Below are 20,149 nucleotides of genomic sequence, written 5' to 3'. Positions count from 1 at the left end.
GTATTGCAAGTTGCCAACGTGCTTGCCTCCATCCCTCATGTTGGAATTTGAATGGGACACATCTTCATTGTTTTCTTTTGAAATGCGGAAAGGAAAAGGGAAGGGTACTGGCGTGTACGGATAGCGGTATAGTCACAAACTTTCAGTGATACTATCCGACACGATGTTCGCACTGATGATAACTTTGAGGCACACGGCAAGGTCATGGTATTCTTTATACAATATTATGATCTTTAGTGTAATTTGCTCGCCGAGTCTCCAAGGGTCTCGTCTCGCTGAAACTAATCTCAACCCTTCAACAGCGAACTGATCAAGAGTGCCTCGTCAAGCCAGCGTCTTAACGGCCTTGATTCAATTCTGGCTCCCCGGTAGCCTTTTAACAGTTGGTCCAAGCTTTTCTCTTGGTGCAAGTTTTTCTCTATCATCACATATGCGGCATACAATTGAAAGGGGCTGCCAAAATTGAATATCCGTGTCCACGATTAGCTCACACACCCCCTCGCCTTTCAATATAAATTTGGATTTCAGAAGAAATCCAATGTACCGTACATGTGCTATTGGTAGTTTTCCAATCAATTGAACCTGAGATACAAATGGAAGAACTACGCAGATTATCTTCGCTCTCCGAGACACCACATCTCTCGAATCTGTAACTCCGAACGGAGTGCAACGGTGTTCAGCGATTCTCCCAGCCTAAATTTGCCACGGCTGAGCTCGCTGCCATCAGACCCTTTCCTGCGCTAAGGTGCGCTAAGGTGCCCTGACTGGGTCCATGATGGAAATACGAAGGCTAGCAATACGTTGGAGGGACTAGATTGGTGGCTTGTCCGCTCTTCTTCTAGCTGCTAAGTTGGTGGTGGTAACTCAGCTCCTTTTGCCCCTGTAGCCTTGACATATCAGCGCAAAATACTGGTAAAGTTTATTTCCATTTGAGCCTTGGTGCTCTATCCATCGATCCCGCTGGCTTTTGCAATGCAGTCCGCAGAAATAACAATTCCAGGTTGGCGGGGTGTGTGGTGTTTCTCCAGATTGATATTATGATATAACAAGGCTTTTCGATCCGTCGAGAGAGCTAGATAAGATAGATCCGTGACAGAAGCTCGTTTGGTGTGTCCAGCTTTGAGAAACTATCTGATTCGTTCGGCATTTCGGCGCAGCCAAATGGCGAGGCATCCTGGTAATTCAGCTTCGAGATCCTGTTGTTCTGCTATAATTGTCCACTCGATGGGTTGCTGGTAACTTGGCTAGATCAGTTGAGCCACCGCTATGGATTCATCCGAGAGGTTCCGTCCTCCACGTTTCACAACAGGCACACGAACATATTTTCGGTTGGATTTAATTCTCCGTCTCCGGCTATGCCAAAAAGGCTTTCTCGCAACGGACGCCAATGATAATGGCATGACGCGCTGTGGAAACCCTGCATTAAATGGCTTAGCCCTCGAACGAGTTTTTGAGGGATCGCATGGCTGAGCAAATTGACAATTTGTGACCGTTTTAAATTTTCACTCTTCCACTCAAGGGACAATAGAGATTCCGGCAACTGGATACCAGGCCTCCCGTCTCAGCGCAGCCATCAATGGGCACTGGTCAACACGCCGTATTGTCGCCTGGAGGTTGCGAGTAAGTGGTTTGGCCCCACGGCCTCCAACGTTGTCCCGACTGCAGCGCTATTCCTGATCTGGATTCGCTCATAGGGCGGTCTTGTTTCTCCTTTGTTATATATTGAACGGCCCTGGTGTGGCGGTCGCTGATTCGAACAACCTCCTACGTCCGTAACATGAATGCGATTTTGATTTTTGGCCTCTGTGCTAGCAAGCACCTTAAACATCCCTCTCACACGAACTAGCTGATTCGGCAGGCGGAGATTCTTGTCCGGATTCTTATCTGATCTTCGTTGCTTTTTCTCCTTCAAGTTAACCCGGTTAACTAGGGAGTATATTCTGTTTTAAATGAACTCCTCCGCCTCAGGCTCGTCCCTGCAGCACGGTTGCGCTACGGCCGCTGAACCCACACAACAGTCAATCGCATCTTCAACGCAAACGCATTCCTTGAAAGTTGGAGCCAACGATAGCTCTCCTCGCGGTGGGGATGGTGGAGGGGGTGGGGAAACAGGAACACAGTTGGCGGGAGGTGGAGCTTCCGCAGGTCGAGGTCCCAATGCAGCCACTTCCGCGCACTCTCGCATCCGCCGCCGCAATCGAATGATCACATCGTGCCTGGAATGCCGCCGGCGGAAATTAAAGTGCGACAGGCTCCACCCTTGCAGCAACTGCGCGAAGAACAAGCGGGACTGTTTGTTCCTGGCTCCCGCCTTGGACCCAAGCTCCCGGAAAAAGCTTACTGAACTTAAGGAAAGGATGGGCTCATTGGAGCGTTCTTTGGAAGAGGATGTGGTGGACAAGAAGTTTTTTTTTCAAGAGGACAATCAACTTAATGCTGAGGGTCGGATCGATTTACATACATTGGGAGGGCTTTTCCAGAACCCAACTGAGGGGCAGCCTGCTGTCCCGGAGGATGAGAAGGACTTGAAGCCAACGCCTCTGGCTGTCCAGGATGCTGCATATGAAGATGGATCGGACGATGACGCTCTCGACCTTGGATTCAAACTTGGGAAGTTGAGAATGACAGACCGTGTTGGCGGATTATTTCGCCCAAAAATTGCAGAAGAGGTTTGTGCTTCATTTTTACTCCGCCAGGCTGGGCTATACATTCATACGTGTGTTCTGCTTCTGGGAAATCCAATGCTCGCTGGAGGACCTTGCAATTGCGATGTATGGGCGTATGTACCCCAGCTAACATGGCCATTACCCAGGTTACGCTTGCCCTCGGGGGTTTATCAGTTGCAGACAAACCCGCGGCTGAACCAAAGTCCAATGCTCAGAGCTTCTCGGAACCCCTTTCCGTGTTCAATGACTCCTTTTTCACGCCGGGGCCATCTTACATCGCGCCCAACTCGGACATGTTTTTGGGAGGTGGGGAACGAAAGTACTCGCTCGTAGACTTTCTTCCATCCCGGGCTTCCGCCAATAGATTATTAAAACACTACTGGGAAGCGGTGGATCCCATAACCAAAATTGTCCATCGACCTACTTTCGAAAGGCAAAATGAAACTTTCTGGCTAGAGGTTTCTCGGGGGTATGAGCCAACATGCTCTCTACAAGCAGTTATATTTGCCGCATTGTTCGCTGCTGTAATAAGTATGACAGAAGATTCGATACTAAGCACCTTCGGGGTTACGCAAAAACATCTCACCGAAAACTTCCAGTTAGCAACAGAAATGGCTTTGGGGAAAGCGAACTTTTTGAAAACCACCAAAACCCAAACGCTCCAGGCATTGGTGATGTATATGGTATGATTGCTATTTCTTATATAATTATATTTTCTCTATTTATATATCCGATCTTCCTGTATTTTATAGGTGTTTATTCGGTGATGTTATTTCCATAGATTCCAATGTGTCGAGCAGAAGTATCGCGTGCCCATTCTGTGATTGTCGGAACCGCGATTCGTCTGGCTGAGTGTATGGGATTCCACCGTGACCCAGAAGAGTATGGTCTTGGACCGATCGAGACACATGTTCGGAGGATGATCTGGTATCATCTATGCTTTCTTGATATCCGGACGAGTGAATCACAAGGGCCCCGCCTTTCGATCCGCAGGGAGGATTTTTCCACCAAGTTCCCCCTGAACATCGACGACGATGACTTGTGTGTCCCATTACCTGTTCCACTGACTGATAAATCCCAATGGACGGATATGACCTTCATACGAATACGTTTCGAGTGCCATGAATTACAGAGGATCATTTATGTAGACAGGCTCAGAATAGAGAAAAAGGGCGTAAGCCTGACGCATGTACTAGGGAAGATCGAAGCGTTCCGTCGCGCCGCGACAGCGAAGTATTGCCCTCTAATCCATGTGCCCAATCCAAAACCAATACAGAAGGCTGCCCAGCTCCTTCTATCGTTTTATCTAAACCGTTCATACATCGCGTTATTGCATCGCTATCATAATAGCGCAAATATGCAAGTTCCCGATCGTCTCAGACAAATCATAATAACAAGCGGTACGCAACAGATGGAGAATGCGATTGAGCTTGAGACAAACCCCGAATACAGGCCATGGGTTTGGTATTTAGGTGCATTAAACCAATGGCACACCGCCTTCCTACTCCTCGCAGAGGTCCACCAGCATCCGCTGCGCAAGGAAGCTGATCGCATCTGGCGATGTTTGTATTATGCTTTTGAGACTTCACCATCTCCGTACGAGCCTGGGCAAGAGAAATACTCAGAGAGCAACAGGCGGAAACTCTTGGTGCATCGAGATCGAAAAGCCCGCGAGATCCTAAGCCAACTCCATGAGAGGATGATTCACTATCGCGAGAGGAGGAAAATTAAAGTTCCTGTTAGCATGCAGGGTACGCAAGAAGCGGAAAATCTCAATGCAAGACCTCATCTTCAAAGGGGGGATGGGACGGAAATTTCCAACTTTACTCATCCGACGGGACAACACACCGCTGCTGCCACTTCAGCCCCTGACGGCCATCAAATTTCGCCTGACACTCATCACAGATCCATACCAGACTCCCAGCCACATCCTCCACCGATGGCTGCTTATTTACAGAAAAGCGAATCATACCAGCAGTCAAGCATGCATAGCCCACCTTCAGCGCTTCCACAATGGCAGCCGCCGCAGCAGCAGAAGCAATCGCCACCAAATCCACTTCACCAACTTCCGACCTTTTCACAGCAACATCCTGATCAAACCGGCCAGTTCTTCTTTGGGCCGCTACAATCCCTCCAAAATCCCCAATATATGACTGATTATACTAAGCGCCTAGCCAGAGGCCAAAGCCTTGAGTCGGAGACCACCAGCTCCGAAGATTCTGGCTCGTCCAGGTTGTGGTTTCTCCCTAGTGTTGCATCTAGAAGTGCCGGATTGGCTCCACCTCCTCCACCTGCAGGTGGAATGGCGATGGCTGGCAATCAAGACTTTACCAAGGACCGTCCTCAGGAGGATTTGCCAATGCTCGATATTGACTGGGTAAGTTTTCTGTTGTGATTGAGTCTTGGCTTCTATGTTTTATATATCCCTTCGCTCGTTCGTCAGTGTGATTATTTCTTTCTCTCATGTCCTCCTATATTCTTCAAACCATCTTATTTGAAATGCGGAATCCTAACAGTGATATTTTATTTCTACAGAATGAATGGGATAAGCTTTTCCCTCCAGAAATAAATACCGGCGACTTGAATCTCCCATTCCCACCGGTCCCCATAACAGAATCTTCCCCGCTCAGCAACTTTGACACGTCGGATTCTGGACTTGGAGATCAGGCCTATCATCCCTATTCATACGGCTCCTAGAGCTACCTTTCCATCTCGCAACAACAACACCCGCCCGAAGCACTTGTCCGCTAGCCAACCAGCGAAATAACCATCGAGAAACTCTCCACTTAGAGAAGCCCTTCAGGCCCAGTGCGCTCATCTCGTGTATTATTTTCTCGAAAAAATTTGCGAGACCAGGAAACACATCGTCAGTGATATCTTCTATCGCGATGTCTTCAGGCGCATACCCGGCCTTCTCCAAAAGCTGTTTATATTCGGCCATGGTAACGAAATTTGAGAAAGGGGCAGACAAGGCCGGTGCCAAGCAGCGGAGGGCAAACATATTCAGACTTCTTTTCACTTTGTCAAGTGGTGGTGATGAGGGCGGCTTCGGCGGTAGGAAGAGGTCAAAGGCCAGTATAGTTGCTTGGAGAGTGAAATGTGAATATTCGAACAGCTCCTTTCTCGAAGGGCTAAAGTGGTATAGCGTGTCGAGGCCTAGGACATAGCGCTCCTCAGCCCTCTTTACTCCCACTTCTCCGCCCTCCTTAGCATACTTGCCTTTCCCGAAAGCAGTCGAGATTGACCGGTGTATTTCTTCTGACCAAGCATGTGGTTTAGCTGCGTCCCCGCAGAATAACTCGACAACCCGGCTTGTCGATTGCCCTTGTCTTGCGCCCCAATCCTTCGAGGGCCCGTTTTCGCGTACAGAGCTATTGCAATTCCTTGCAGCTTTCTTCACTCTGGAGAGAGCGAATGCACATTGCATCTTCTCGATAGTGATACCGACGTAGTGCTGGAAGAGCGGTGTACTTTCCGTGGTTTTGCCATTATCATCTGTCTTGTTTTGCGCGGCACAACTCTTCTTATTATCATCGTCATCACTGGTGATGAAGCCAGCTTGATCAGCATCACCACCTCCAGGTGCCACATGTACAGTCACTTTTTGCCTCATCAGATGCAAAGTCTGTTCACCACATCCAAATCCAACATCCAGGATGACCCTCCTTACCCCGTTTCTTGACGTCCTTTTATCCCTCTCCCCCTCCCCTCTTGAGAACCCGAGAGTTGCCTGACTGTATGTCCGTGACTTGCAGTCTACTCCAGTAGCAGTGGCAACCGCACTGTCAGCGTTGACTACGATGATTGTGGAATTGACGTCTAAACCTGCTGTTTGCAGGATCTTATCCAACAATGCCCGGCAGGCTTCGGGAAAGGAAGCTGTGTTCTATTATATTTTTATTCATTTTGAAGAGGGGGGTTAGCAAATGTTGGAACCAATTGTGGAAGCAATCATTTGATTTTTTTTTTTTTTTTCCAACATTCCCAACATTCTTCTTTTCTTTCTTTCTCTCACTGGCCATTGTAACATGTTGGCATAGAAAGACGAGTTTTTTTGTTTCAGGGATTTGCCCAAAGGGCGGGATATCTAAAATCGGAAAGGTGTCCAGCGTGAAATTGGAAGGGAATGGAGTGGGAAAAAAACTCATTCGAATAGCATTACGATAAAACACCAAATATGACATACTATCTATCAACTTCATGTAGAAAAGCCAAGAATGACTTCCAGGGTTCAGGGAAAAACTTTCCAAAAAAAAGAAAAGATCGGACCAACCTTCCAGTATCCCATATTCATCCACATCTCCGTCGGGGTCAAGCTGGGTAGATTCAACACCCCATGGTCCAGGCTGTAGAGGCCATGATCTTCTTTCACCGCATGTGCCCCAGCTATCCCTTCCTTGCTGGCGCTTGAGCCAAGCAGCCTCGAGGCGATCCGTGCCACTATTCCCGCCAGCAAGGAACGGAGCAATGGCGCGGCTGTCAGGCCCAGGAGAAAAGTGGTGAGGGCGAGTGGGACGGGGAGTGGCGGCAGGCTTGGGAAAGGCATCATGGTTGGGAGTTCCTCCTCCCGGGTATTTTATTTCCTGGTATTTGTTTATTGTGGTTCGGTGCGGCAAGGCGCCAAGTACGGAGTGTGTTGCGCAGCCTCGGCTGGATCTACGATCGCCAAGACCCTGTGACATCACCGCCCGTCGTCCCTCCCGCAGCCCTTTAGCTAACTAACTAACTAACTTAACTGTTAGTTACAGGATCATATTTATATAAGCACAGAGGCACCCGCGGCAGCCGGTAGCTCGCGACCAGCCCGCTCTCTCTTCCCAATTCCATCCCAGCGCGCAGAAAGGCTGCACTAGCAGAACGAGGAATACGCGCGCATCAGAGCGGAAGAAGGGCTGGCAGATGGCATCTTCCGCCGTCACAGAGCTTGTTTACCTAACCTTCAGAGAAGGTGTGAAGCCCGAGGACCCCGAAAACTATGACGGACGGGTCTTCACTGACACCCTTGAGGCCGTGAAGCTGCAGAGCGGCTACCTGTATTCGAGCTGGGGCAGGACCGTGGCGGATGAAAACGATATTGTTTGGGTTGTTGGTAAGTCTATAGATTCATATTTATATTTAACATCCATATGTCCGAGCTTTGTTCAGATCGCTTGTCTTGGTTTGAAACTGAGCATCCCCGCCTGCACGCAAAAACAAAATAATAAAAGAAAAAAAAAAAAAAAAAATCACCGACGCTAACAAAACCCGCGTTCCCTCCCTAACCGCGCAACGCATAAATATACAGCATGGAAGGACAACACATCCTCTGTTCCCCTCAGCCAAATCGCCCCAATCCTCGCGCCCACCTCAGCCCCAATAACAATCCACACAACCCTCACCCCATCCGTCCCCCTCTCAGACCTTGCCGCAACACCAATCGTCGAAGTCGCCATCCTCCCTTTCCCCAGCGCCCTACCTTCGACAGAGAAATCCTTCATAAACACCTCCCTATCAAACCTGCGCACCGCCCTGCTAAACATCAGGCCCCCCGATGACGATGACGATGACGACGACGGCCGGCCGGCCACCGAGGATCAGCGGGCACGTAGTCAGCAGCGGACACAGACATCCTTGTCGTCGTCGGCATCGTCGTCGCGGACGAGGTTGGGAGATCCGGGCCCGCCACGCTGGTTATCAATCGGGTGGGTCGAGAGGCCTGGAACGGTCGAGCATGCCGACAGCGCGTCCGGGGAGGCGGAGCTGGCGATCCTGGTGATTGGATGGGAGAGTATACAGGAGCATGAGGCTGCGATTGGGACGGATGAGTTTGAAAGAGCTATTGCGCCGGTTAGGAGGAAGATGTTCCCTGGGACCAAGGTGTTGGAGATGAGGTATGTTAAGTTTTGGGAGGAAGCCCGAGAGAAAGGGGAGGGGAGAGTTGGGAGCTGAAAGTCGGGAAATGTGCATGTGTGGTGCGATAGTTGGATGAGAGGGGACTGAGTGCGCTGAAGACAAAAATAATCTGCGACCAGTGGAGAGGGAGGGAGGGGGATGTAATCCTGCTGATGTAATATTTCTCCGCGAGAAAGGGGTGAGAAGGTGGGGTGGGGGGGGGGGGGCGGATTTTGGGAAATTGGAAGGGCTAGCTATTATTGTACTTCAGTTTTGGCATTTTGAGGAAGGGAAGGGAGGGGGGCAATAAGCTAGACCTTCATCGAGCTATCAGGAAGTCAGGTCGTCTGCACTGGCGGACCAATACAGATACGTATACATCCAATGGGTCCAATGTTCCCAGTGCCAGCTCGACAGGCTTAATCGCAGTCGTGAATCTGCGGTTCCAACTAGCTAACCGTCAAGTCAGGGCAGGATTTCTTCCCATGACCGGTGGTTGCGAGATAACCGGATTTAAGAAAATATTGAAATTTTTCATGGTAGTCGAGTCAGTATGAGATTCGCCATTATTATCTGTTCGGGGTAAAAATACACCGGGAGAAGAACGAAAAATGAAGAACATCATATAATGTTGACCAATAGTCTTAAGACGGTTTAAACAACAGTTGAGAAGTAAAGGATTAAAAAATAAAAAAAATAAAAAAAAAAAAATAAAAAAAAAAAAAAAAAAAATAGGAAAACAGCAAAAATAAAACAGTCGGAAATAACACAGAAGGTAGAAAACCCATGGTAAGGAATTAAATTCAAACAAACGGAGCAAGTAGGATAGGATAAGCAAAGGTACAAGTTCAAATTTGTAATAAAAACTGCTTTTCAATCAAAACTCCCCAACCTAAGAAGAAGGGAGATAACATGAAAAATAAAAGAAGATGCAAGGTAAGACAGCCAGTGTAACAGTTTAGATACTTTAAATCCGGTGCTTCTCACTCTCTGCTCGGAAATGTCATGGTTAGCAGAAGAATTCACAGGGGGGGTAGGGTAAAACTAGGGTAAGCAAATTAAACATACCAAGTCGTGAATAAAGCATATAGAGAGCCATCTGGTTGCACTCAGGCGTACCCGTGATAGTAACTAAGCGCTCATTGCTATTATCCTGAGGCTCGTTGATCTTGATGACACTACCGCTAAGGTGGCGTATTTCATTGATCTTAGCGCCTCCTTTTCCAATGATAGCACCCACCATATCGTTAGGAATAAAGATCTGCTGCGTCACCGGTGCTCCTGGAACAACCCCGCCAGCAGGCTGAGCACTTGGCCCACCATGGACTGGTGCGGGCTGGGGAGCTCCGTAAGGCGCTGGCTGATGAGGGCCAGCTCCAGAGTAGCCGGGACGGGAGGATGAACCGTAATGAAGTGCTTGATGTGGCATTTGAGGCTGGCCCGGTTGGCCGTGGACGTACGGTACGCCGTAACCACCGGTGGACACAACCCGGTTTCCTGGAGGTTGATGTCTCTTGAAGGTGTCCGGATGTCCGTATTGTCCACCGGCTGGTTGGGGGACGTAAGGAACCACTTGCATACCTCCAGGTACAACGCCAGCGGCACCACCACTGCGGGTGGCATAAGCGGAAGCAGCTGGTCCCCCAAATCTCTCAGTCAGTTGTTCTACTAAAGTCACCGCAACGTAATAAGTTGCAATGTGAACTGCGTCAGCAACACCCAGAATAACAAGTGTCCGTTCAGTGGAAAGAGGAAGGCATGAATCAGAAGCATTAAGACGAGCACCGGAAGCCTCCTGGATTTCGCGAATGCGAACTCCAGATTTCCCGATAATGGATCCAATGAGTAGGTGGGGAATGAGGAGGCGGAGAGGATATGTCTTTGACTGGGCTGTGGAGGGTGCCTCAAGGGGTTCATTGTTAAGAGTACGAATAATCAAACCAAAAGCCTTTCACCATGGAATAATATGTCAGTGATTACAATATCGGGGAAAGAAGGCACGGGTAAAGAATCAGCAAGTATTAAAACACACCTTAGCAACTGCATCTTGCATGCCACTGACAGTTAAAATTCTTTCAACTGCGCCACGAGAATAGTCGCTCACAGTGCACTTGGCGCCCGATAGACGACGAATCTGTGAAACATTTTCACCTCCTTTGCCAATACAAGTTGCTGCCTCAGCACTAGAGATCACAGCTCGAATATGAATCCATCCACTCTCGTCTTGGGTAGCGTGCTGTGAAGGAGGCTGTGATGACGAGCGGTCATTTTGTGAAGCTGTGGACTGAATGGGCTGGGTTTCCAGTATTTGAGCAGCGGATGCGCTTTTCCCATTGGCATGAGGTGCATCAGTAACAACAACATCACCTTGCTCGTCCTTTGCACCATTTTCTCCCGTAGCAGCAGCGGCAGGCTGTGCTGTAGTGTCTGACTTGGCAGTGTCCGTCACAGGAGTTCCAGCCTCTTGCACTAGCTTTGATGCTTCTTCTTCCCCCTTTACGACCTTATCCAAGGCGGGACGTTTTGCGTCAGGTTGATCCGTGGGTCCTGATGGGGATGAGGGGTCCTCAAGAGGACGTTTCGTTGACGGAACAGCGGATGTCGGAGATGCAGACATGTTTTTATTCGTTTAGGTTTGCTGGAAATGGGGTTAAAATACGGCTTTCGTCGCGGGTCTCTTGTTCTGGGCCTGAATGCTTTTCTTTTGGCTCTGATGCTTCACCTACGTTGGGAAAACAGGGAGTCGAAGTAGGATCTGAATATATTTTTTCTTTTAAAATTGTTTCTGTTTTGTTTCTGAATCGGCTATGTACACCAGGGATTTCCCAAGGAAAACTTGCTGGTGCAGGTGGGTCGTTTGGAGAGGAGGTGGTGCTTGAAGATATGCTGAGATATTGGAGTCAAAGAAGGAGTAGAGTGGCAGCAGTGGATGGTTGAAACGGTGCGGAGAGGCAAGTGGAGCCGACGTAGAAATGGAGATAGGTGTTGTATAAGGTGAGGATGTTGGATTGAGTTCAGCAGTACTGAGCGAAAGGCTCCAGGAGAAATTTGGGACGATGCTGGGAGAAGAACTTGATCCACAGGGGAGACGGAGGGGCTGTGATATGTGGTCGATTGGTGAAAGGTGACGGAGGGCCTTCAGCCAAAGAAGGGTTTTAGAAGCTTGATAGGACAAAGTAACAGGCTCAAACAGGAGGATAAACGCAGGTTGTGCGACCTCTTTTCTTTCCTCTCACTCCTCCTTTTCTTTCCTAAATAATTATTTCTTAGCCTCCTTGTCCTATTGCGCGAAACCTGAAGTCTTTGTTAGCAGCTGAGACGCGGAAAAAGGGGTTGGTGCTAGCAGAGAGAAGGCTGACAAATAAGCGCAGAGTTTTTTTTTTTTTCTTTTTTTTCTTTTTTTTTACAGTGGAGCACAGAGAGAACAGGAAAGTGAAGGAGACAGCACTAAAGGGTAAATGGGAGACAGACAGGTGTCCCCCAGGACAGAGGACGATGGAAAATGATGACTGGTTTGCAAGGCGCGATGCTGCCGGTGAGATTGAAAAACGAGAGCTGCGCGAAGGGATGAAGTTGGGATGAGGTTGGAGGAAGGAAGGGAGCCGCAAAAGGCTAAACTGTGGGACCAAGGCGGGACTAAGCCCGATTGGGAGCCGAATGTCTGGATATGGACTAGTTTGCTGAGCTCAGCGCGGTAGCAAGTCACGTGGTATATGCGCCAACCAGAAGAACCTTGGACAGACAGTCAACATATTGACGATAAGATAAATCAGGAGGATTGGAAAATGGCATTGCAACAGAACACCTTGGATAAAATACGCCACTTTGCGGAAAGCAATCGCAAACTCGAGGAAGAACGCGCCCACCATCCAATTGACTACCATGCATACAACCACCGACTTGACCAGACCGTGCAACAGCTGCAAAATCAAGTAAAGCGCCAGGAACATGCTTTGCAAGAGGTCAGTTGGAATCAATTTACGCGTCTCACAGTTTCATCAAGCCATAGAATACATACCCAGTTTCATTGCCGTCGTTTAAAACTCAATAATTGAAAATATTTATCCATAATCCAGCTCCGCCGCTCCACCACAAACGGCCTCCCCCACGCAGGCCTCGACCCCCGCACGCGCCTTGCGCAAATCAGACGCGCAACAAAAGCATACAAAGCCCTCTCACAAACTGAGCCTGACTTACCACGCCAAGGCTCTCCCCTACCTGCCCTGCTCGCATTGCGCGAAACAGCCCGCCAAATCCTCGACCTCAAATCAAGCATATCTGCCACAGCCCAAGATCTCAGTACAAACCGTGAGCGGCTAAAAGCCGAACAAGCTGCTGCGCGCGATGCCCAACTCATCAACACACGCTTGGATGAGCGTATTAAGACTTTACAGTCCACACGGCCAGAAGAACGCGAGAAACGACCGGCGCAGTTGGCTAAGGAGCTCATGCAACAGCAGCGCAAGCGTAAGGGCGAGTTGAAGAATAAGACGGCTGCGCTGAAGAAAGCGCTGAAAGCATTTATTGATGATTACTTAGCTGCGATGTTGGCTGCGGAGGATTTAGGGGGCCCGGTTGTAGGGGATCAGCTGGAGGTGTCGGATGCGGCACTGGTGGCGGGATATACGACGCATGGGAAGGAGAAGAGGACCAAGGGTGCTGTGGGTGTGGATGTGGAAAGGGATTCAAGGCAGCAGCGGATTGATGAGCTTGTTTATCGTCGATCGAGTGGCGGTGGGGATGGGGATGGTCAAAGAGCTGGAATAGGTAACAAGCGTGAGGCAGCTGGAGCAGAGATGCATGATCTGATTACCTCGTTGCTGGATGCTGCGGGGACATCATCCTATATCGAGTTAGAGCGGGATACTGCCGCATCTAGGTTCCTGGTGAAAGCGAAAATTGCACAATTTCATCCACGAGATGCACATCGGTTGCGGCTGATTGATTTTGGGAGAAAACTGGTTGATTGATATATTTCTTATGTGCTCCGACTCCTGCGCATACGCTTGTTACGAGTATTTAACTCTACATCACTCAGTTACATACAAAATTTACTTTGCTGAAGATAGGCAGCTGGCATGACTGGAGGTCGCTAAGGATAAAAAAGAAGAAGAAATGATCTAGTCGATTGTATCATCCCTCAAGGCGAAAAGCTGTTTTACCAACTCATCAGCGTTCGTACGGATGGCGTTGTGATACATGACATTCGTAATGAACTGCTTGCACCCTTTGATCTTTGCTGCCGTTTCCGCTGCCAACGCGTAATGCACATACATGTCATCAACGAAGGTTGCTGAAAATACCGGTACTTCATTCTTTGCTAATTGGGCTTCGTCATAGAGGTCCGGCCATTCACTATATGCCGCAATGATGTCTGCAGCAGCTTTGACTTGCCCAAGCTCATCGGAAGATTCAAACATGTGGGGGTATATCTGTGTGCATCAATCCGCCGTCAATTTCGGGCCTTAGTTACACCCACGGGCGGATGCGCCTTTTCCAACTCACCATTTCCCCAGTGAAAAACACCGGACTTCCATCGAATTTGTTCTGAAATTGAGAGAACCTTGCTATCAATCTTTCCGCACACCAATTCGACGCCTCCCTAGACGATCATTAGCTGTTTGTTCTGCAAAATCGTCTCACAAAATGAAGCCGTATACCCTTGGCAATATATTGCTTCATGTAGCACCGCATAGAGGATATTATTGTCGAAGGTGGTAGCATTATTCAGAATTGAAAGAGTTGGTGTCGTCAAAAGGTTAAACGTTTCAAGCTCGTTCTGTACTCTTAGTACGATATCTGTGCACATTAACAATAAGTAGACTTGAATAGACTCTCCGACATCCTCTCTTACCGTGAATAGAATCCAAGCCACCTATTTCACCGTCAGCCAAAAATTAGTTTCATCCAATCCATAGTAGAAAAATGTTTTTATATACCTCGCATTCCGAATGATAGCCCTAGCGACAAGAATCTAGAAGGCGTGAGAACTCCAGCAGGTAACTGGACCCGGTTATCGTTCAGATAGCGAAGGATGTAATTAACTCTGCTGACATCCTCGGGGAACTTGGAATAATAAGCTTCATTCCGTTCCTGGACCTTTTCTATTGCATCTCAGCTATTTTATTCACTCTTGCTAGCGTTGTCAAAAACTTACCGTACGTCCGCTCAAGAACGGGATCTGGTCCGTTCCTAAGTGGGGGAAGGCCTCCAGTTGTGAAAACCTCCCGCAGGCCCTCCGGGCTTCACAAGCCAAAATTAGCCTCCAGAGCAAACCTGGGAGGAACAAGAGGGATAGAGGATCATAAACCTTCTGAGAAACCCACAATTTTGAAAGATACGTAACGGCGCAAAACCCGCCAAAACTTTGGCCAAGGACGCTCCATTTCTTCTTTTCAGGCGGATATTCAGAAGTAATATTTTCGCGGATAGCCTCACAATCCCGGACTATGTTATCCGCACGGAATAATTTGAGATATTCTGCCTGTTTAACAGCATCACCTACGAGGCCAAGAGTAGCAGCCGTGATTGGAGCACTCAATCCTGTCCCTCGCTGGTCAAGTAAAAGAATCTGTAGAAATAATTAGTTAGGCCATTCAGAAACGCAATTTGGAACCAACAGCTGTGCAATGTCTATTCATTTATATTGACTCCAACCACAGATGTGCGCCAGAAATGAAATGAGCAGCATTTGCAGTTCAAATCTTCCCATACCTGGTATCCCCTATCAAGCACCATTTGCACCCAGCCAACGTCCTGTGGTGCCGGTGATGACATTCCTGGACCACCTTGTAGGTATAAAAACCAAGGTAAAACCTTTTCATCTCGGGGCAAATCAACCCCTGGTTCACGGCGTCTTACAGCCCGCCCAAAAAGCCGAATGGTGGCCTCAGTAGGCCGATCGTAATCCAGCGGGACATCCCAGAAAAGTTCAGTAACTCTCAATTTCCCTGTTAATTGCACGAGTAGGATACGAAAATATCAGTTATTCGGATTTGCTGAAGCTCCTGACACGATATGTATCTCAAAACTTTGCCAGATCAAGAAACAAGGCTGGGTATTAAATCGATCCCAAGCCACGCACCTGGAACAAAATGGACTTGCGACCTGACAAGCTTTGCGAGCCACATAATGAAAGCAGGCGGATCAAGGTAGACTATCTAGCGGAGAGCAGCGGGTATGCTGAACTGGGCATTCAAGATCTCCTAGGGAGCAGTTGTTCTGAGAGATCCTATTCCTGCTTATTAAATAGTTATACACTGAGGGGCTGATAAATTATGTTGCAGATCTATGACGCGGTTAGTCACGCAACCTTGCAATCACCAAATAGCGTTATGGATATTCCATCTCCACGAGTACGACCAAAGATATATATCTTACATTTATCTACCTATGGCAAGAATTTTGTGATCTATATAGCAATACCTTGATACCATTAATAACCAATTGGAGAAGCTCGGCCGAATCGACGAATCATGGCAGTTGGCTACTAATTAAACCTCTTACTGCTCCACTCAGCGATACGATCTTATATATGTCGCTGGGAGGTTGTGGTATCTTCTTCCTTACACACAGAGATGGTAGAGACTCCAGAGACACAAACACGTGGCTGACCACACACCGCAGACAACACGATTAAGCCATCTCAACCATGAGTATCCATCCCCTCCAATCCCGTCGGGATAAAGAATTCCCTCTCCAGATCTGCCAAACGGCCCTCTCGCCCTGGACCTTGCCCGTGCTCCCTACGCCAGCTACCATTTCCAAGGCCCGTCGCTCTCTGATAAACACGCTTCCCACCACCGGATTGGGATTTTCAGAGACAAAACGACACATAGTCGACGATATTATCCCCGGCTTCAACGGCAGCAGCCTCAGTGCCAATTACTATGCCTTTGTCACAGGCGGCGTGACACCCGCTGCTTTGTTGGCCGATACTATCGTATCTGCCTACGACCAGAATGTGCATGTGCACCTTCCAGACCACTCCGTAGCAACGGATGTGGAACATCGGGCTTTGACGTTGCTGCTTGATTTGTTCGATCTAGATCATAAAGTCTGGGTCCACAAGACCTTGACAACCGGCGCGACGGGTAGCAATGTGCTTGGACTCGCTCTTGGCAGAGAGTTTGTTCTTCGGGCAGCTGTGGAAAGGAAGGTAGGAGCGGATCGCGCGGTTATTAAGAGCGTGGGTGAACATGGTATGGCGGAAGTATTGCTTGCTGCGGGCCTAAAAGGGTTACAAGTTCTGTCCACGTATCCGCATTCGTCAATTGGAAAAGCAGCGGGAGTTCTGGGTATTGGTCGGGCAAATGTTAAGAGCATCTGTGCTTCTGGTGGGAGCGAGAATCAACGCCCACTTAGGTTTGATTTTGAGATTCTAGAAAAGGAATTATCTAGAAGCGATGTGGCAAGCATTGTTGCGGTGTCTTGCGGTGAAGTGAATACGGGACATTTTGCGACAGGGGGTCTTGAAGAGTTTAGGAAGATACGGCAGCTCTGCGACAAGTACAGTGCTTGGTTACACGTTGATGGCGCTTTTGGGATGTTTGGACGTATTTTGAAAAGCGGCAAAGAATTTGACCGTGTTTTGAAAGGATGCCAGGGGCTTGAATTGGCAGACTCCATAACAGGGGACGCTCATAAATTACTCAATGTTCCCTACGATTGCGGCATTTTCTTCTCACGCCACGCGGATATCGCAGAGGATGTCTGCAGGAACCCTAACGCGGTCTATCTAAGTGTTGGTGCTGGTGAGATCCCGGCTCCGTGCAATATCGGCCTTGAGAACTCCAGGCGTCTCAGAGCACTGCCGGTGTATGCAACCTTAGTTGCATATGGAAAGGACGGTTATACGGATATGTTAGAGAGGCAGATAAAACTCGCTAGATCGGTTGCTGGCTGGCTATTTGAGCATCCAGCTTACGAAGTTCTTCCTCACAACCCAGTGAAGGAAAGCCTTCTTCAGGATACATTTATCATTGTTTTATTCAGGGCAATAGACGAAGGCTTGAATAAGGTGCTGGTGAACAAAATCAATGCCAATTCAATAATCTTTGTGTCGGGAACGAGTTGGGACGGCAAACCTGCGTGCAGAATTGCAATTTCAAATTGGAGAGTAGTCGAAGGGAAGGATTTTGAAATGATAACTACCGTGCTACGTGAAATCGCTCAATAATGTGAACAGCGATGTGTGTATGCTGTCTATCTATATCCATGAAGAATATCAATAGAATACCACGATATTTTATCACCATTATCTCCGACGTCCTGCCGTTGGAACGTCACTTCTATCGGCCATACTGACGACCTCCCCAATGCCAGCCTCTTCTTGTTCGTCTTCCAGAGCTGTGATTTCTTCTCTACAATCCCACCATCTCTCTTCAGCAAGAGGAAACGCTTCCTTTCGAAGCTCCTTTATGCTCATTTCTGATCCAGATTTAGCAGTGTTCATTTTACATATTAGAATATCCTGCCATTCCGAGGAAGTCCTGCTGAAGAAATCTCTCAGAGACTCAAAAGGTCGGGGATGCGGTCGAGAATCCTGGGCAGGGGTTTCTGATTCTTGTTCGACCTCTGTTTCCATCTGCGCAGGTTCCGTGACGCTTGTTGCTGCGGTTGATGCTACTTCTACCGACTCCATCTCTATATCCTCATGTTCTCCGTCGTCTGATTCCTCCTCTTCCGCGTCCTCTTCATCAGTGTCGATTGGAATGGCATCATTCCAATGTTCAGGCTCGTTGTAGAATATCTCCTTTACGCCATCCAGTTTCACTAGATCAATAGAATACATGTCGTTAAATGTAAATTCCTGATCTCCTCTTTCAAAGGTGCCACCAAAAATAAACAGTGTATCATCCAGCACCGCTAATTGGGAATTGAACCTCCGGTGCGGCATTTCAAAGCGAACTGTCAAGTTTTGTTCCTCTCCGTTATCCTCGTCCTCATTTTCTGGAGAGTCGATGTCCATCGGCTGCGACTCTACGGCCCTAGTTTCAACGAGCGCGAGGTTGCGCAGTAGGTCCTCTTCATCTGCTTTACCCCGGCTCCGCTTTTCGGTCTTCATAGCAGCCTGCTGCTTCTTGCCTGTTGCACGCGGCCGACGAAGAGCCAATTGGAAAAATCGGTTTCGGTCAGTGTTCCATGCGTGAAGACTGTCGAAAAATTCACTTTCAATCCCATCTTCGGTTGCCTCGACGTCGTGGACGCCGCCAAACATAATTCCTCTTCCCTTGTGGAATGCCATAGTTGCACCCGCCCGGAGAGGGTTCGGAGGATTAGCCGGTTTCTTCCGCCGCTCCCATCGGACCGTAGGCATTGCAGTGGAGGGAGCATCAGATGGGGGTGGGGTAATTCGTAAGAACCAGGTGTCTTGGTGAACAATTGGCTTGAGGATCATACGCTGCGCTCCCCCTTTCTGTTGCTTGTTGGCTGCGGCACTCATCTTTACTCGAGAATATCCTCCGTAAAGTACCGCGCCGAATTCATGTGGAAGAAATGAAAATGAGGATCTAGCATCTGGCTTTTGGGACGCTGGAGGAAGAGTAACGTTATGCCACGTATACTTTTGACAGTCATATATCCACAAATCCTGAAGGTACTTTGTCTGGTGGGAAGTATCCTGGAAACCGCCAAATAATAGTATATAATTCTTGGGAAGATGTTAGAATCGAGGTAAACTTATGCAATTACGCATATTCACATACAGCTGCCTCAAACAATAAACTGCGTTTAACAACCACCATAACAGGAATGCAGGATAATTCGACCTACCTTGAAATAAGTCATTCTATGCCCGCTCCGTGCAGGAGGCCCTTTGGTCTTTGTTTCAATCCTACTCCATTCCCTAGACGATGGATCTAGGTGCCAGAAATCATTATAATGATAAAAGGTTCCTTGTTTTGGAGAGGAAAATTCTCCTATATTTGCGGTCAGTATTTTATCTACTTTACGTTTACACCATTCGTTCAGCATTGCACATGCCTCCAAACATATATATTCCACCTGCATTTCCCCCGCGACACCATGCATGTCCACTCCTGGGGAGAGGACTATTTGGGCTGGTGACCTCCCGCCACTCATGCTTATCAGCTTGATAGACAAAGAGGTTATTGTAAAACGTGGCTATTGTGCCATCAAAATATTCTCCTCCGAAGAGAAAGAGTTCACTTCGCCTTGCTGGCGATGCAATCAAGGTAGAGGAAGAACGTGGTGACGGCGGCCCGCAGCTGACCTCTGTGACCTTCAGGAACTTGGCCTGTTCTTCTGCATATGCTGCCAAAACAGCATCCAGATCAACATCTTCAGCATCGCTGTCATCAGCCTGACCCTTTGCTTTGAGTTTCTTCTCCTTCTGAGCCAATTTCTTAGACTGTTTAGCGGCTACACGGGCCTTTTTCTCCGCAGTTTTGGACTTTTTGTCGTTTTTGCCCATCCTTGCGCAAAGTGCAGGAAGATATTTAGGTGGGAGCACTTTTTTATGGCATCATTAGGGTAATGATCCCGCTATTGGATCGGTTGTGAGTAACAGAAGCGAGACCAAGCCAGAGAGCACTTTTCATCGGTGGAAATTCCCAAAATTTTGTCAGATGACCGACGTGCCCTAAATCACC

At 48.4% G+C, this 20,149-nt stretch overlaps 8 protein-coding genes across 8 annotated transcripts; 4 read left to right on the top strand and 4 right to left on the bottom strand.

The window, feature by feature from the left end:
- Positions 1 to 972: 972 nt before the first annotated feature.
- HCAG_03735 (predicted protein) lies at positions 973 to 5,061 on the top strand (the record flags this gene model as incomplete). Its single annotated transcript, XM_001541587.1, has 6 exons — positions 973 to 977; positions 1,158 to 1,177; positions 1,529 to 1,620; positions 2,019 to 2,669; positions 2,813 to 3,349; positions 3,448 to 5,061. The coding sequence occupies 6 exons, from the start codon at positions 973 to 975 to the stop codon at positions 5,059 to 5,061; spliced, it is 2,919 nt and encodes a 972-aa protein (XP_001541637.1).
- Positions 5,062 to 5,348: 287 nt separating this feature from the next.
- Positions 5,349 to 7,215, bottom strand: HCAG_03734 (predicted protein; the record flags this gene model as incomplete). The annotated part of the gene is made up of 3 exons (XM_001541586.1): positions 5,349 to 5,463; positions 5,573 to 6,552; positions 6,940 to 7,215. 3 exons carry the CDS (start codon positions 7,213 to 7,215, stop codon positions 5,349 to 5,351), a joined length of 1,371 nt encoding a protein of 456 aa, XP_001541636.1.
- A 350-nt stretch (positions 7,216 to 7,565) lies between these two features.
- On the top strand, positions 7,566 to 9,206 carry HCAG_03733 (predicted protein; the record flags this gene model as incomplete). The annotated part of the gene is made up of 4 exons (XM_001541585.1): positions 7,566 to 7,755; positions 7,951 to 8,536; positions 9,007 to 9,084; positions 9,203 to 9,206. 4 exons carry the CDS (start codon positions 7,566 to 7,568, stop codon positions 9,204 to 9,206), a joined length of 858 nt encoding a protein of 285 aa, XP_001541635.1.
- A 340-nt stretch (positions 9,207 to 9,546) lies between these two features.
- Positions 9,547 to 11,154, bottom strand: HCAG_03732 (conserved hypothetical protein; the record flags this gene model as incomplete). The annotated part of the gene is made up of 3 exons (XM_001541584.1): positions 9,547 to 9,581; positions 9,657 to 10,485; positions 10,570 to 11,154. The coding sequence occupies 3 exons, from the start codon at positions 11,152 to 11,154 to the stop codon at positions 9,547 to 9,549; spliced, it is 1,449 nt and encodes a 482-aa protein (XP_001541634.1).
- A 1,168-nt stretch (positions 11,155 to 12,322) lies between these two features.
- On the top strand, positions 12,323 to 13,507 carry HCAG_03731 (predicted protein; the record flags this gene model as incomplete). Its single annotated transcript, XM_001541583.1, has 2 exons — positions 12,323 to 12,499; positions 12,614 to 13,507. The coding sequence occupies 2 exons, from the start codon at positions 12,323 to 12,325 to the stop codon at positions 13,505 to 13,507; spliced, it is 1,071 nt and encodes a 356-aa protein (XP_001541633.1).
- Positions 13,508 to 13,657: 150 nt separating this feature from the next.
- Positions 13,658 to 15,667, bottom strand: HCAG_03730 (hypothetical protein; the record flags this gene model as incomplete). The annotated part of the gene is made up of 8 exons (XM_001541582.1): positions 13,658 to 13,969; positions 14,043 to 14,139; positions 14,198 to 14,336; positions 14,392 to 14,412; positions 14,477 to 14,630; positions 14,695 to 15,021; positions 15,399 to 15,487; positions 15,622 to 15,667. The coding sequence occupies 8 exons, from the start codon at positions 15,665 to 15,667 to the stop codon at positions 13,658 to 13,660; spliced, it is 1,185 nt and encodes a 394-aa protein (XP_001541632.1).
- A 521-nt stretch (positions 15,668 to 16,188) lies between these two features.
- On the top strand, positions 16,189 to 17,488 carry HCAG_03729 (conserved hypothetical protein; the record flags this gene model as incomplete). The annotated part of the gene is made up of 2 exons (XM_001541581.1): positions 16,189 to 17,290; positions 17,427 to 17,488. The coding sequence occupies 2 exons, from the start codon at positions 16,189 to 16,191 to the stop codon at positions 17,486 to 17,488; spliced, it is 1,164 nt and encodes a 387-aa protein (XP_001541631.1).
- A 305-nt stretch (positions 17,489 to 17,793) lies between these two features.
- Positions 17,794 to 19,971, bottom strand: HCAG_03728 (conserved hypothetical protein; the record flags this gene model as incomplete). Its single annotated transcript, XM_001541580.1, has 3 exons — positions 17,794 to 19,188; positions 19,311 to 19,456; positions 19,707 to 19,971. The coding sequence occupies 3 exons, from the start codon at positions 19,969 to 19,971 to the stop codon at positions 17,794 to 17,796; spliced, it is 1,806 nt and encodes a 601-aa protein (XP_001541630.1).
- Positions 19,972 to 20,149: the final 178 nt, after the last annotated feature.

Source organism: Histoplasma capsulatum, genomic scaffold (assembly GCF_000149585.1).
Source record: "Histoplasma capsulatum NAm1 scaffold_3 genomic scaffold, whole genome shotgun sequence".
Lineage (NCBI taxonomy): Eukaryota > Fungi > Ascomycota > Eurotiomycetes > Onygenales > Ajellomycetaceae > Histoplasma > Histoplasma mississippiense.
This window is presented reverse-complemented; position numbering and strand designations above follow the sequence as displayed.